The sequence below is a fragment of the Acomys russatus genome, chromosome 6, assembly GCF_903995435.1.
Source record: "Acomys russatus chromosome 6, mAcoRus1.1, whole genome shotgun sequence".
NCBI classification, from domain to species: Eukaryota; Metazoa; Chordata; class Mammalia; order Rodentia; family Muridae; genus Acomys; species Acomys russatus.
Genome location: NC_067142.1, coordinates 55,299,035 through 55,316,257, shown reverse-complemented (window position 1 = coordinate 55,316,257; position 17,223 = coordinate 55,299,035). Strand labels below are relative to the sequence as shown.

The 17,223-nt window shown below is 39.4% G+C and overlaps 1 protein-coding gene across 1 annotated transcript in view; it reads left to right on the top strand.

Moving 5' to 3' along the window:
- Pappa2 (pappalysin 2) overlaps positions 1–17,223 on the top strand; it is a 198,475-nt gene that overhangs the window by 68,103 nt on the left and 113,149 nt on the right. Inside the window, exon 3 of the mRNA XM_051148331.1 lies at positions 12,472–12,617. Coding sequence (XP_051004288.1) covers positions 12,472–12,617 — 146 coding nt within the window. The remainder of the gene's footprint in view (positions 1–12,471; positions 12,618–17,223) is intronic.

The window sequence follows — 17,223 nt, the reverse complement described above, 5'->3', positions numbered from 1 at the left end:
ATGACAAGACTATAGGGAAAATTATTTTTCACAGTTCTGGTATGCCAAGTCTACTCCCAAATCATGACATCATATTTACTGTCCAGTGGGGACTATTCTCAGCTTCTAAGAGGGCACCTAGTGGCTGCTTCATTATATGGAGGAAAGAAAACTGCTTCTTCACAGAGTAGCTCCATTATCTGGTACCAGTGGATATAAATCTATGCTTATCCACAGTCTCCTCTATTTTTATACAGATCTCATGAGACATTTATCAAATGCTGTCTCAGTTAGGGTTTCTATTGCTGTTTTAAAATATGGTAACCAAAAACAACTTGGGACAGAAGATACTTATTTTGCTTACACCTCCACACTGCAGGCCAGGAGGTCAGGGCAGAGGGCACCTCGAGGCAGGAGCTGAAGCAGGAGCCAAGCTGGTGAGCTGCTCACCAGCTTCCTCCCCATGACTCACTCAGCCTGCTCTCTTGTAGCACCCAGGGCTCCCAGGGCCACAGGGAACTGGGCCCTCACATATTAATAATCAACTAAGAAGATGTAATGCAAACTTTCTCACAGGCCAGTACAGTGGGGGTATTTTCTCAATTCAGACTCCCCCTTCTGTAAGGACTCTTATTTGTATCAAATTGACATTAAACTAGTCAGCACAATGCCCTCCCAAACTAAGATCCTAATATACCCCCAAAGAATCTGTTTGCTTCAGAAAATCTTAACAAAATAACCAAAGAGGTGAAGGAGACACACATGTGCATTTGGTCCCAGGAACCACTTTTCTCCTATGTGAGTAAACCACATATTTAACACTATTATAAAACATTTCCCAAAGTGACAGTTTCTTCCCTGATTGGTAACATATAAACCTTTCCTTCTCTTGCTACTGGAAACTGAAATATTTGGCTATCATCCACTCCATCAGCTACAAAGATTAATGTTGATTGCATAGTATCAAATTGTGTCTTTTTGGATCTTTTTTTTTTTTAAATTCCGGAAACCAATTCACTAAAATATAGGTCTTGAACTATTCCTTGAACTAGATAGAACCTCTAGATTCCTTCAGTCATGTGCCATAGTCACATGACTGTCTCTCCTCTGTCTTTTCTGCCTTGAGGGCAGATTAGCTGGAATATTGTTTCTGAACTAGTCAGGATTACAGAAACCAGAGACCATTGTTGGAGTTTCAATAGCAGCAGCAGCAGCAGCAGCAACAACAACAACAAAGAATTAAAAAAATTGAGTCACTTGGGACATTATTGAAAGGCGTGGGGTGCTGGACTTAAGGCTGGCCATTGGGAATCTCAGTGGATTGTATCACTGGGAGCTGGTCTATGTACAAAGCTGCTGCTCATGACACAGACAGGGATGAGGGGCATCCTAGACAACTGCTTTAGCCACTTGTTTCAGGGACATAGTCTTCAGCTGCTGTCAAGAGCTCAGGAAGGCACTCTTGACATCAGTAAGTTATGCCATGTCTGCTAGATTTAGACAATAAAGGGTGTATGTCTTAAAGCTTGCATTTCAGGCACCACACTATTGGTAGACGATGCCGGAACGCTGCTGTCATGAGTATTTGCAGCAGAAAGGGTGAAAACAGTCAAAGTAAGGTCTTCATCTCCTGCTTCCCTTCCAGCTCTAACAACAGCAATGCTGAGCCTACATAAAAGCAAAGTAGAAAAGCACAAAACCCATTGCTTATGTTCTAGAGAACGGTAGGACACACTAGGATATTGGAGGAGGCAAGCACAAGCTCATTTGTTACATGCACCACCTTCTACTATACCTCACCAATGTCCCACTCTTGCAGCAGTTTACTTTGTCATTCATTCCTCCATGTAACTGTGTGTGCACACGTAGTATGCGCCAATTACTGGGCTTTTTAGTGATTTGTTTACGTAATTGTCTTATTACATTAAGCTTCTTGAAAATATATGATATATTTTATATATTGTAATATATATATTTAATCACCAGAACCTGTAATAGTGACTCACAGACAACAAGAAAAGCTATTTCAGAATAATAAGAGACATTCTCATTGACTTTTCTTCCAAATATGTAACTTTGTAGTAACATTAAATTGCCATAAGCCTTATCTGAATATGTTTCTTATCTCTAAAGTGAAATGACTATGCTAATCTCAAAAGGTAAATTATAGGCTTTACATGAGAAAATATGTAGAAAGCATCTTGCATATAGTCACGACCTAATTAGTTGTGATGATGGTTATGATGGTTATGATGATCAGTGGATTGTTGAGTTTACCTTAACAATTATTCATGTTGGTAATAAAGCATACTTCCAAGAGTTCAGGATTTTTCCCTTTTTTATTTCTCATTATATTTTTGAATTTTAATTAATATTATAAAGAATGTAGATTTTGAAAATTACCACTTTGCATTTCTTTATGTTTTACTAGTTACTGGCTTTATTTTTATTTTTATTTTTATTTATTTTATAGTTTTATAGAATCTTTCTTTCCAGAGTCTACATGTACTTCTATAAAATGTAGCCCAGGAGTTTCCTTGTAACACTTGGCTCTTTTATTTTTTCTTTTGATATTTTAATCTCCTTTCTGGCTTTGTTTGGATGATCTAATATTAAATTGATTTTGAAGATTTACCCTTCCTCCTGCAAGGATGTACTTTTTCCTGGAGACTCCTAGGTCCTGGAGTCATTCCTCCTCGTTGGAAGTGTATTGTACTAAGAATCAAGTCTATTGCTACAAGCTTTGGCTATTTTAATATTGACAGTTTCTTCCATCACAAAATGCTATCACTCCATGTTACTAGACAGTTATGTTTATTTAGGGAGAAAAACACAATCAATTTATCATACCACTGTATTGTTTTCTAAAATCTTAAATAATTTTTTATTATTTATTTGAGAATTTTATACATGCACACAATGGATTTTGGTCATATTAACTTCTCTCTCATTCTTCCCTCCAACTCCTCCTAGATCCACTGCAACCCTCCAACCTCCTAACCCCTAACTTTTTTCCTTCCTAAAATACTGAGTCCAGTTCATGCTGCCCATAGGCATGGGTGTGGGGACACTAACCAGAGCATGGAGACCTGCCAGGGAACATGTTTCTAAAGAAACCCAGCTCGCCATCAGATGACAATAAATGGCTTCTCACCTAAGAGTAGGGCTCTGGGAGTCTCCTTTCCTTCATGCTGGAGTGTTGATTGTTCTTGCACAGGTCTCATGCAGGCAACCAGAGCTGCTGTGAGCTCTTAATTGCATTGCTCTTGTCAGAAGACAAGGATTTACCCTGGTCCTTCCTGACCTCAGAAGCTTACAAGATTTGTGCCAAACCTCTTTGCTGTTCTCTGCATCTTTGGGGGTTGAGAGCGGAGTGTGACTATGACTATAATATGCTGTCTTCATAATAGGTGTTATCATCAAGTTAGTGTGTCGACCAAGAGCAGTGGTAATGGCCAGTATTGCTTTGAGGGTCTCTAGGACACCCTGGCCAACAACTGGAGGGGAAGGGAGGCTGTCCCATTTGGTATTGGACTTCTTATTTGGCACGTCTGGTTTCTGGGAAGAGCATTTCCATGTGTGGGCGTGACTGGAAGGCCAGAAATCCACCTCTCTCTCTCTGCACTCAGTAAACATACTCTACTTTAACAGCTTTATGTTGCATGAGTTCTGGAGGTTGAACTCGGGTCCCCGTGATTTTTGAGGTAAGCACTTTATGTTTGAGCAACCTCCCAGCCATCATTATTGTTTTAATTTTTCCCTTTCTGGGTAAATACATTGAGTATTGTTAGGTTTATTGGCTGTTTTTGCTTTATCCTTTGAGAGCTGCCTGTTCAGTTTGCTGGCTCAGACTATATCGATGAGGTCACTAGCAAGTGTGTGAGTGCAGATCGTCTATGCGCACACGCACAGACTATCTCTATGAGGTTACTAGCACATGTACAGGGACAGACTGCCTCTAAGTTGTCATTAGTGTGTACCTAGACATTAATGAGGTCATTGACATGTGCACAGTGATAGACTATTTCAATGAAGTTACTCCAGTGTTCACAGGCATAGACCATCTTTGTGCTGTCACTTATGTGTGTGTATGTACAGACTGTTTCTATTGGGCAGTATCTCATTTGTGTGTATGTAAAGATTGCTGTTTTTAATGCAAGTTCTTTTGTGTTTAAAGACTTTGTCATCACTTACTTGTGCATTTGCACAGACTGTCTTTGTGTAGTCACCCATGTATACACAAGTTCTGATTGTCTCGAATGTTATTCAAATGCGAAGTAATAGCCTTGTGGACCCTTGCATGTTCACAAGTTCAAGGTGTCTCCTTGAGTTCACTCAGGAGTGCACAAGTGTAGCTATCTCTATGTGATTACTGTGTGCGTGTAAGGGGAAACTGTGCGGCAGTCTCTTCCGTGTGCACAGGACCAGAATGTTTCCATGCGGTTTTTTGTGTGTTGTATTACTTAATTTTTTTCTTTGATGTATCCAGACACTCAAGAAGAATCAATTTAAGAAAGGAAGAGTTACTTTTACTTATGGTTCCAACGGAAAGGTATGGTAGCAAGAGCAGCAATCTGGCAGTCATAGTGTGTTAGTAATTTGGAAGCAGAGAGTGAACAAGAAGAGACTTGATACCCTATGAGCATATACAGGGGGAAGGGGTCCCCCTCAGTCACAGTCATAGAGGAGGGGAGTAAGGGGGAAATAGGAGGATATAAGGGATGGGATAACCATTGAGAAGTAACAAGAATAAATTAATAAAATAAAATTTAAAAAGAAGAAAAGAAAAAAGGAAGTGGGGCTGAGCTATAAAACTTGAATTCATGCCCCTGGTGATCTGGTTCTTACAAGACTCCGCATCCTAAAGGTTCTACAATTTTCCAAATCAGAGCGAGCATCTGGGGACCAAGTCATCAAACACAAGAACCTATGGGGGCGTTTAACATCCAAAGCGCATCATTTGTGCATATACACACAGCTGTCTCCTTTTGGTCACTTGTGTCTGTGAAAATTCAGACCATCTCCCCATGGCAATCTTGCATGTATGAGCAGGTGCAGACTACATATCTAGTCATTCGCATGTGCACAGGTGCATGCTACCTGTGTGGTCACTTGCCTGTGTGTGGGTTTAGATGGTCTTCCAAGGAAAGCAGGAACTTGGTGTTGATTTTTGTGGGGCTTGCTTGACAGGCACAGGGTACGGTTCATGGGTTGAGGAGTGAGTATTACAATTAGAAATGACTTTCCTCTCTAGGTCCTGGAAAGGGATGTCAGTAACTCCCATTGAGTGTTGAAGCACTTGCCATGAAATTTACTTGGGTGGTTTATGGGTCAAAGGTTTCCACTGTGTGGAATGTGTTGTTCTGACTAAGTTTTCCACTTCTAGTTGGAGGTATTCCTCATGGACTCAGGGAAAAGTCCCCCAACTCTTGCCCCAGCTTCGCAGATTGGTGCCTGCAGGGATGAATCTTAGTCTCTAGAGCTGCCTAGAAGCTGAGAGGGCAGTGATCTTTTCAAAATGGCTTGTCATGGCTGCTGATGTCAGAGGAAAGAAGATTTTTCCCCAGCACCTACATGCCTTGCGGAATGGCAAATCCTCCTAGTGACCCACCCAATGGTGGTTGTGATTGTTTTCAAGTCTGTTTTTGTTTTTTCTTTTTTTTCTCTGGTCTCTGCCTGTCCTTGTAGCAGTGCCTGACACACTGCTCTCACTGTGCCCTCCCTTCTGTGAGTTATCTGATACTGAGAGAAGAGTGAGAATTTTGAGGCCCTTTTCAGCAAGAATTCCTGTGTCTTCTGTATATAACCCAAATTAAATCTTCTGGCAAATCTACACACAGAAAAAAATCTCCTTAGATTTGCTAAATGCACCCCTATTTCAGCCACACTTAATGTCTTTTACACTCATAAAGCGCTACTTTCCACACTGATCTGTTGCTTCTAAGATGTCTGTGGGCAAACTAAATCTAGGAAGCCATTTGCTAGAGGAATATATTGCTTTAGCCTTGGAGAGAAATGTATGAGTAGATAAACAGATAATGAGAGAATTATCCAGATACTTGAAAGCCTATGAGTAAAGATTTCCAGGGATAATATGGAGAGTAAATAAAGTATGGGCAGAATAACCGAGACAGACGCAAAGCAGGAAATGGAACCCAGTGTGGAGGTAAAGAACGGGTTTCTGAAAACAAGAGAAGGTATAAGAAAATACACTGCTACAAAGTAAAGAAAGCAGGGAGCTTGAAGCAGAAGGAAGTAGCTAATAATATAAAATGTGACACAGGGTTCCAATACCACAGTGCCTGGATTTGTTCTCAATGTTGTGGGGAGGAAATGAAGATATCATTGACAACTTTAATAAAAAGCAATTCTGATACTGTGATATATATGAGAGCCAGGTTATAATTGGACTTATGGGTGCATAGTTGAGTGGAAGATGAATAATTTTCTTAGGGAATTTGAATTGGAAAATAAGAACCAGAAAACCTCATCTTGTATGACCAAAGGGATGAATAGAATAAGTGAAGAAGGAAATAAGTTTAAATGTGGGTGCATGTGAGTGTGATGGAATCCATGATGACTGGCCTCCATTCCATTATCAAAGAAAGCTGCATGACCAGTTACCAAGAGTCTAAAGAAGAAAAGATTGAGACAAAGTGGAGTATTGAAGGTTACAAATAGCCCTAGAGAGGGGATATTTATGAAGAAATGAAAATATCAAGTGAATAATCTATATGAGAACATTAATTTTAAAAAGTTAGTCTAAGAAAAGGAGGTAATGAGAATGGATAGCCAAAAGACAATGGAGTAAATTCTTTGAGAAGTGAGGCAGTCAAGAATTACACCTTGTTTTAGTGGATATTGCCATATGTAGTGACATTTCCTCACACAAAGAGGACCCAGGATGAAGAAGACTGAGCTGGATGACTGCGGGGTAGCAGGAGCTGGGGTCATGAAAGAAGAAGAAAGTCATGTGGCTGACATGATGGGAACCTAAGAAGAAGAGGGACTTCATGGGCGAGAAAACTCATGCAGTTGCGGTGGCTTGCTGGGTAAATCCTAAAATTGATTCTTTGAGTATCTACATGAGGATCAGAGTGGATGATGGGAAGGTTTGGACTTATCTCCATTCCCAAATCAGTTGAGAATCCTTGAGGTCTTTTGTATTTTATTCGGGGATGGGGACTACCTTCCTAATTGTATTCAGAACCTCTCCTCCCGAGAGATTCAGGTGACTGTGGGAAGACTGGCTGTAAGTTCTAGGGTGAACAGTTGTCTGTCATAGCTTATCATCGTGCATCTCCACATGCCAGTGTCTGACCTGGTGTGCATCCCAGACAAGCCTCAGTCTTGTGACTCTCTTGCTCCTGCCTCTCTAGTGCTGGGACTACCAGCAGATGTTGTATCGCCTGTGAGATATCTGGAGAGGGTGGAGAAAGTGAGCAAAGGCAGATGTTGCAGAAACTGAGAAAGTAAATGGAGTTCATCCTTTTTAATACACAGTGCAGACGGCTGATGAACCTGGTGTATTTTCTTGCAATTATGAATATAATTTTACTGTGTTCATATCCCTCCCATGTATCCCTTTTTCTCTCGCTCTCAAATTTATGGCCTCCTTTTCTTTTGTTACTTAATTATGTGTGTATGTGTGAGTGTGTATTTCATATATATATTCCTATATTATATATTCATAAGTACATAAATAAAATATGCTCATTCTGTAGGTATATAATTTCAGGGCTGACCATTCGGTATTGGGTAACCAGTGGGAACGTGGAGGGAACTGTCCTGCTTTCAGCACTCTGTTGTTGCCTGTATTTCTTTGTCTAGGTTTAGTGCCCCATAGGAGTTGCCTTTTCCTTGTCAGCATGTCTATTGGTGTCTTCCTTGTTTAGGTTTTGTTGAGGGCAGCCATGTAGACATCACTTCATGGGTGTTTCTTCTCTTGACATTTCTAGAAGTTTCAATCTCAGGATGAACTTTCTGTTCCTCTGGATGGTAGAATCTTTTAGCCTCCTCTTCTGCTGTGATCTCTGAGCCTTAAGAACAGGAGTTGTGGACTATGTACCACATAATCACTTTCTCTCTCCATTTTAGTTTTTTGTGGTTTTCTGTAATGGTCTCCATCTGTTGCGAAAAGAAGATTCTTTGATGAGGGGTGAAACCTATATTTATCTGTGGGTGTAAGGATAAATATTTAAAATGTAGTTAGGAATTGTGCTGCTTTAGTGAAGTGGTGGTTGTGGATTTTCCTCCAAGATCCATGACTTCACTAGCCTCAGGGTGTTGGAAACGTTTCCTGTACTAGGCATGACTTTTCTCTTGTTGAGTAAGCCTTAAGTCCAATTAGAGGGCTGTTGGTTACCACCAAGGTACTCATGCCACTATTGCACTCTTATGGATATTGTGATGTGCTGGTCATTGTCATAATTCATAAGTATATAACTGGTTTTTTTCTTTTCTTTGAAGTTTTCATGGTACCTTCTAATACTGTGAAAGCTAGTCCTTAAGGAGAAGACTTTTAATTCAGACCAGCTTGGATCTTCTGGGTCCTGTGTTTGTAGTACATGGTGTTTTACCTTCAAACACTGGGAAGTTACCAGAGAGAGTGGAAAGAGCCTATCATACTTTTTGGAGTCTCTTGGACAACCCTGACCCAGCATCATTTACATCTTAATAAATCATTTTTGTACTAAAGTGCCCAGCTTTTAATTTAGGAACTACATCGATGGATGAATCCTCAAGTCTGAGCCAAGTCCTGGGTACATTAGTTAGTCCAGAAGCTGAGCCATTTATCTTCATTAGCTCTGAGTAGCTTTTGAAATGCTGCACATGTTATGAAAGACAAGCTGTCATACATAGGGAGTAGGCACACTGACTTCTACACTTTAACCCTCTTTGGTTTAGACAGAGAGTGGACAACAATCTTTTTCAGCAATATAAATGTTTCCCTTACCAATTTGATTAGGGGCTATTTCCACCTGTCTCTAAATTTTTAAAAGTTATTCTTCTTAAGACTTACTGACCTGTATCTATATTTCGGTGGAGCACAGAAATATGAGAAACCACACCCAGTTTGCCGCTACCATGACATCAACATTCTCATCTGGAAGAGTAATTTATGACTGGGGAAAGAATTGGGCAAGGAAGAAAGGGAGATGAGTACAACCAGCCCCTGCTGCTGCTGCTGCTGCTGCTGCTGGAAAAGGACGAAGCCTTTGGAGGATGCTCAGAAGAAATGAACAGAACTGCTGGGTTGAGAGAGGACAGATGGGTTGTGGCCAAGACTGGCAAATGGAACAGAGAAACCAGTAACACACAGATAGCCCAAGGAAATCATGCCAGGAACAGGGGAATTTAGGCAAAGCGAGTAAATAAAGAGAGAGAGAGAGAGAGAGAGAGAGAGAGAGAGAGAGAGAGAGAGAGAGAGAGAGAGCACAAATTGTTAAAGTACCACATCCCAATTTTAATTGCAAACCTACAAGAGGGACAGAGATAGAGTTCTAAACTTCATCCTGGGTTCCCTGTTCTTACAGCCTGGCTTTCCTCCGCACTCCACTTAATCCTAATTCATCCCACTCCTTCTCTGGTTTCATCTCTTCTCCCACACCCCTATTTATTGAAACATTTCCACATGAAAGATTTTCTTGATGTCAGCATCACCCCAACCATCAGTAAAAACATAATGCAATTATTTTAATAAATAAGGAAAAGCAAAGGGAATGTGACTAAGTTCAGGGAAAACCAGACAAGAGCCCAACACACATTGCGTCTCCAGGAAAGCAGTTGAAGGACTATCCCTCTGATCGCATCCAATGCCACCTCATGGAGCTTGGATGATTTCTTGTGGCCCAGAACTATTTTTTCCAAGACATCACAAATGAATAAAAGTACTATTTTAAAACTCCTTTCTCCAAAGCATCTTAAGGTCTACAGCATGTCCAGTCTTTATTTCTTTGCTTTCATTTCTCATTTTTGTTCTGTTTCGAGTAACACAAAAATGATCTCTTTGGGGATTTCCATTTCCTGGATGTAGACTACCAGCACACTCTATGCATGGGTTAAGTATATGGCATGAACATCATGGGTGAGAAGCGGTACGAGAAGGGTCATGCTGTCCTCATGGGAATTGGGAGTTTTCAGCACCTAATGCTTGTCTAGTAAAATAACAGTCATGAAACCTAATCCAAAAGGAAATTCAGAACCTATGTCTGTCTGGCTTTTGCTGTGAAAAGCTAGCTTTTAGCTTTTCCTCTTTTGGGGGATGGCACAACATGACCACTGTTGGAAGTACTTAGTAAGTTTAAGGACTACTGAGTGGTGGTTTAGTTGCTCTTTCTTGAATCACATAGATACAGCGTGCTCATTCTGTGTAATGTTACACGTGTATATGTTTTCAGAGCTGACCATTTGGTATTGGGTTGGTGTGTTCTTCCCCGGGGAATGCTATTTCTCCAGCCTTTAGCCTTGCCAAGTTGCATTCAGTTCTCTATGTATTGCTGAGGCCTTGGGAGCCTCTGCTCACCCCTGCCCCTCACCCCTGACCCCTGTCCTTCTTGACATGTCCATTGTTGTCATCCTTGTTCAGGTCATGGTCATGTTTAGGCAGCCATATTGGTAAGACTTTGTGTGTGTGTGGTTTCTCTGACATTTTTAGGACACACACTATCATAACAAACTGTCTTTTACTCTGATTCTTCTGGTCCTCCCATCCCTCTCTTCTGTAATGTCCCCGATCTATAGATGCAGGAAATGTGATGTATACCTTGGAGCTGCCCTACCCCATTCACTACTTTCTGCATCATGACAAGTTGTGAGTTTTTTTGTGATGGTCTCTATTTGCTATAAAAAAGGAGCTTCTTTGATGAGAGGTGGTAGCTTGTATGGGTCTAAGGGTAAGACATAGAATGCTGTGAAGAATTTTAATTATCTAGAAAGCAGTGGCAGTAGAGTCTTCTCTAAGGTCCATGAACATATTAGCCTCAGGACTGTAGTTAAGCTTCCAGTACCAGGCATGATTTTCCCCTTTAATTCCAATTACACAGCTGTTGGTTGCCACTGATATTTAAGTGCCACTTCTTGCACCTTTATGAATATCTTACCATGTTGGTAATTGTCACGGTTCATAGATGTTGCAGCTGGCCAGGACTGTTTAATTGCTTCACTTCCTTGGCAGCTTGCATAGTAATTTTGGAACCATGAAAGCTAGACCACAGGAGAGAAGCTTTCAGGGCAGATTTATATGGAATCTTCTGAGTTGTGTGTTCTAAGTATGTCGTGCCTTCAGCAATAGGGGCCCATCCTCAATTAAAGGCTACATCAATAATCTATAATGTTTGGAAGTTATGTTTTAATAGGCCTTCTAGTCTGTGTGTGTAAGTACATATATAATATTGTTTAGTGGTTTGAAGGCACTTTTAAATTTAGGTTTTCTATTGCTGATTTGATATTTCATGTTAATAAAACACCATGACCAAAGCAACTCGAGGAGGAAAGGATTTAGTTGGTTTACACTCCCATTTCACAGTTCATCATCAAGTGCAGTCAGGCCAGGAACTGGAAACAGGAAGTTGGAGGCAGGAGCTGATGCAGAGATCGGTTGGAGGGGTGCTGCTTACTGCCCTGATCCTCGTGGCTTGCTCAGCCTGGAGCATCTTACAAGACCTGGAACCATTAGCCCAGGAGTTGCACCATGTACAATGGGCTGGTCCCTCTAACATCAATCACTGATTAAGGAAATACTCTACAGGCTTGCCTACAACTTTATCTTTTGGAATTATTTCCCCAATTGAGGTTCCTTCCTCTCAGATGGCTCTAGCTTCTTTCAGGTTGACAGAAAACTGGCCAGTACAGCCATCAGTCAGATAACCCCTAATTATCACAGAGATAGAAGTAGACAGGAGGACGCTAGGAAGTAAGGGATACAAAAGGAAATTAACACAGAGTCATTTACAGGAGATTTACAATGTCTTCTACTCCCCAAACTCTTCTAAACTTTCCTTCTTACAACTTATTTCCTAGCCACTTTTTCACCTTGTCTTTTAAAAAACAGTGGTTGCTATAGACAAAGGATGAAACAGACATAGAACTGAACTTCCTGTCATGATAAGGATTAGGCAGTATGAGACACCTATGAGAAGCTGAGAGGCTGAAGGCTTTCTTCACCATCTCAGGGATAATCCTCAAAGCAGAGAATTATCAACACCAGTGGGTCTATCCTGAAGAAATAATTCCAGTGAAAAGGAAGAAACGCAAATAGTGTCAACACGGAGGCTTCATGCAGATATCATGGTATTTCAAAGCAGTAGGATTTTACTTAATGGAATAAATGTCTCAAATGTATCCTTTCCTAGACTCCATGATTGGCATTTCTCTGCCTCTCTACTCTTCCAAATGGCATTGGGGACCGGAAATGCCATGACAGTAATCAGATTTGGCCTTGCAGTTTGGTGCCCCATGGTGTGATGCTCCCCCTCTGTTCTTGCTCCCCAGGGCATACATGAGCGTGAAGGAGCTAAAGGATATCTTGCAGCTCAACAGCAGTCACTTCCTCAATGTCTACTTGGCCAGTTCTGTTCGGGATGACTTTGCAGGTTCTGCCACGTGGCCTTGGGACAAGGAAGCTGTCAGTCACCGGGGTAAGTGAAATGAAGAAACGCGGTGTAGAAAAACAAGGGTGTCTGAAGAGTGTTTGTGAAAAAGTCTGGTGACAAAAGAAAAGCATGAAATATGAAGTCAATGAATTAAGTGCTTTAGCTTGAGAATGGCTGTTGGGTAAGTCTTGAAAAATGTTTCAAAGTAAAAATTAAGAGGTCATAGATCAAACGCCAAGAATATTCTTAAACTAATTCTATAATCTAGAGATGGGCCAGTCTTGGTGACAAAGACTTTTAATTCTACCTATTAAGGATGCTGGTGCTAAAAGATCATATTTCAAGGCCTGCCTGGGCTACAGAGTAAATTTAAGACAAGCCTGGGCTACTTGCTGAGTAGTGATTTGGCAATTGTATTACCAAATGAAAAGCAAAAAAAAAAAAAAAAAAAAAAAAATCACATTGAATTCATAAACTTTCAGCAACCACTGACAACTGCACTGGGCCTGAATAAGAGCAGGCTCATAAACAGCCAGACAAGTCTAAGTGCTAGAGTTAGGGGACCCTATCTCTCACTGTTAGGTAGTTTCAGAAAGAGTGAAGTTATTGCCTTCAGTTGTAAACACACTGGTGAAACAAACAAGCTCAATCAGGTAGTCACAATTCAATGGTCACATAGGTAACCATGATTAAGATAAATGGATCGTGAAATGATCATAAATCTGGGAGAGGAACAGGTAGTTGATGAGACTAATAGGGATCTAAGAAATTTAAGAGAGGGTATGGGGAGAAAAGTAGCTCAAATATAGCATATAATTGCACAGAATTGCAATTTTTAAAAACTGCATCATAGTATGTATAATACCAGGCACGGATAATTGAGACAAGAAATATCACTACTTTAAGGTCACCTTGGGCTTCAGTGTGAGATCCCTATTCAATAAAAATAAATAAATAAACAAAAATAAATAAAAATCAAAAACCTAAACAGCAATAGCCACATATAACCCTGCATGCAAATAAATTGGCGGGGTGAGGTCCTATTCATTGGATCCATCTCATGTCTTAGAAAATATCACTAAGGTTGCCATTGTGTAAAGCCTGGTTTAGTAGCATGTTATCAGAAAGCCAGTGGGCCCATTGCTTAGCTCAGACACTCAAGGAGCCTCTAGGAAACTCAGACACGCTTCAGCCATGCATTTCCAGGATGACTGGGCGAAATGGATGTATCCTCCCTGTGTTCTCCATGAAGGCCAATGTGAATTACTGTAGCCTTCCTGGTGACAGTGAGTGTACTGGAGGGTCCTATTCAAACAATGCAATCAGTAATGAGTTTGGGTGATTTGAATTGCTTCATCATGACAACAGTAGCACAGAAGACACAGAGCACTGTGAAGGAGCAGCTTTCTAGTCACCAGGTGTCACCTTTCTGGTGGATGTGTGAGGAGCTCTGAGAGCAAAGTCTACTGAGCAGCTGTTGGGTTCTCAATCTCAAACCTTAAAAAGTGATGTTTCTCATCTTCATGGAAATAAATTTAGTTGATGGGATGGAGTAGATTATTAAATGTCTTGTAATTTTATTAGGTATGAAAGCTTGGTCAAGATTAATTCAGTCTTGGCAGTTTGATGACATCAGACAGAGACCACAGCAATAAGGACTCAAGGGGTCCAATCCCAGAGGAAAAAATATAGAGAGATGAATGCTATAATGTAACCCATAATTTTTCCTTTCAAGGAAATGGCCAAAGTCCCAGTGAAAGGAACATAGTGAGAGCAGAAACAGCACCCTAGAGTTTGCCTCAGAATCACCAGGGTGATAGAGAGTTGAAGCTCAACACCCCAGCGAAATGGAAACCACAAAAGTGGACCTGATGTGCTACTCATGGCTTTCAGCTCAGAATATTTGCTATTATTTAAGGATGCATTCTGAGAGCTGGAGCCTAGAAACCCTAGAACCAATTCCAAAATGACTTCTAAGAGATTAAAAAGTGGAACAGCTATTGAAAAAGTCACATAACTCACAGCACAGAAAGAAAATGAAATTGAGACCCTGTCAAGGAGGTATATTGAAGATACACTATGCACCTCTGGGTGGGCTTTCAAACCAACAAAAGTTATCCATTTGCATGTTAGAGATGTTTTATAAACTCCAAACAAAATAGGTTCAAAGAAGTTTAAGTTTATGCAACAAAATGAGGAAAATCAAAGACAAAGAGAAAAAATTTAAAGTTAGACAATGGGAAACATTCACTATCTTAAAAGTATGATCATATGATAAATATGCTATCTCATCAATAAAAGTTACATGGCATGAAATATTGGGCTGATTTTTTTAAATGTTAAAATAATAATTGTTAACTTAGAATTCTAAATATGGCAAAGTTATATTTTGAAAAGAAGAAAATGTATAAAATATTTTCAGATAAATCAACTCAGGTACATTTTATATGAGTGCTAAAAGACATCATGGAAAAATTTAGGAAGCAGGAAAAACAATCTTGGGTAGAGACTGAGACATATAAAGTAGCTGATGTTGCCAGAGAGAATAAAGATATCAAAAGCATACAACAATGCCTTTAACTTTATATATGTAGAATTAAAATATAAAAACATCACAAAAGACAAAAATGGGAACAGGATATTAAAACATTGAAGGTTTCCCTTATTCCTTTGTTCAGAAAAAGCACCAACTTCATATCATTTCAGGCATAACATTAAAATTTACGTTGTAGCCTTTAGATTTTTTTTTCTATCCAAAGATTCATTGGTTAGTAAGTGCTAATGAGCAAAGTGAACCTGAAGGGATGGCTCAGTGAGTCAGAGTGCATACTGCTCACACAGAGGATTTAGGTTCAGTTCTTAGCACCCACTTCAAATGGTCTCCACAACCTGTAACTCCAGCAACAGGCATTCTGACATCCTCTTCTGGACTCTGTGGGTACCCACATTCATGTGCAAATAACACACACACACACACACACACACACACACACACACACACACACACGTTTTTAAAAATTTAAAAGAAGAAACCCTCAAAAAGAAAAGCTAATATCCTGATTACTTTGTGCCTCAGCTCAGACTAAAAGGTCATCAAAGTCACAACAAAACCCTGTTACCTGATGTTGAACAAGACCAGTGTTAAATATAAGAACACAAATGGTTAAAGTAAAAGTATATGTAATACTTTCATTTATTTAATATGTATATACAATAAATACAATGCAAATACCAATCAAAGAAAAGCATCTTTCTAGTACAGATTAAGTACACTTTAAAGTACTATCATCAGAAATAAATAAGGCATTTTTTAAATAAGAGAGTAAATTCAATTAGAAAATGCAATTGTGATAACTTTGGATGTGACTATTAACATGCCCTGAAAAATATATCCATCTGTAGAAACATAGAAAAACTATAGTCCTAACTGTTTTCTCAGAAAACTATAGGACAAATAAATATTCAGTATATATACAGATATTTGAGAGATATGGTTAAAATTTTAACTCGATTAACAGAATCAGACTGAATATTTACAGCCTGAACTGTAAGAACAGAAAGAACACATGTTCTTTTCATATGCATGGAAAACTTATCGAAGGAGTTCTTGACCACAGAGTAACTTCAGAGGATTGAAGTCATAAATTTTTTCTCTTGTCTCATTGTAAATAAGCTAGAAATCAAATAATAAGACAATAAAAAGGAGGAAACTTTTGAGTATTTAGAAATTAACCAATATACTTCTAACTAACCATAGGCCAAATTATAATGGAAGCAGGAAACTATTTTAAATCAAATGATTATAGCAACATGTTATACAAAAACTTTTGTGCATATGGAGACAAGCAGGGATATCTTACAGCTTTGTTTATTAGAAAATAGGAAAGTCTGCACATCAAGCCAGCAAAAAAAAAAAAAAAAAAAAAAAAGAAAAAGCATATTAAAATCAAGACAAGAAATAAATTTGTTGAAAATAACTTTCATTAGAAAAAAAATAATGGACAAAAAGGTTTTAAAGAGAGAAAAAACAAGTCAAGGCCAGAAGTAGATTGTTAGATTCCTAGAAAGATGAACTCACCAATTAAAAACAATGACAAATAAGCCAGACTCAAAAGTTATGTGTTCTCTCATTCCATATGTGAAGTATCTCAAAATGATAAAATTATAAATAACAAATTAACGGTTGACAATAGTTAGGGAATTAGGCAAGGACTGGGTAGTGGAAAGAAACAGATTTGTGTATGTATGCATGTGACATAAAATATAATAGGAGAGAACTTTTATTGTTTTTCCTTTCTAGTTGTGTTTTGGGACAGAGTCTTACTATGTAACCCTAGCTGACCCAAACCTCCTTAGATAGAGCAGACTGTCTTTGAACTCACACAGATCCTCCTGGCTCCAAGTGCTGGGATTAAGGGCACCATGCTCAGAAAGGAGGAAGGTTTTAATGTGTGTGGGAATAGTTATATAACTGTATACATGTGACAAACTAACAGAGAACTGCACACATGCGTGTACACACACAGGTATAAGAACAAGTCTGTGACCTCTACACATAAGGAGAAAACTGCATACAGTAGGTGTGCTGTGAGTACTTATGGATAGAGGGACAGGTAAATAAGTTAATGGAGGAATTACATTTCAAAGTAAG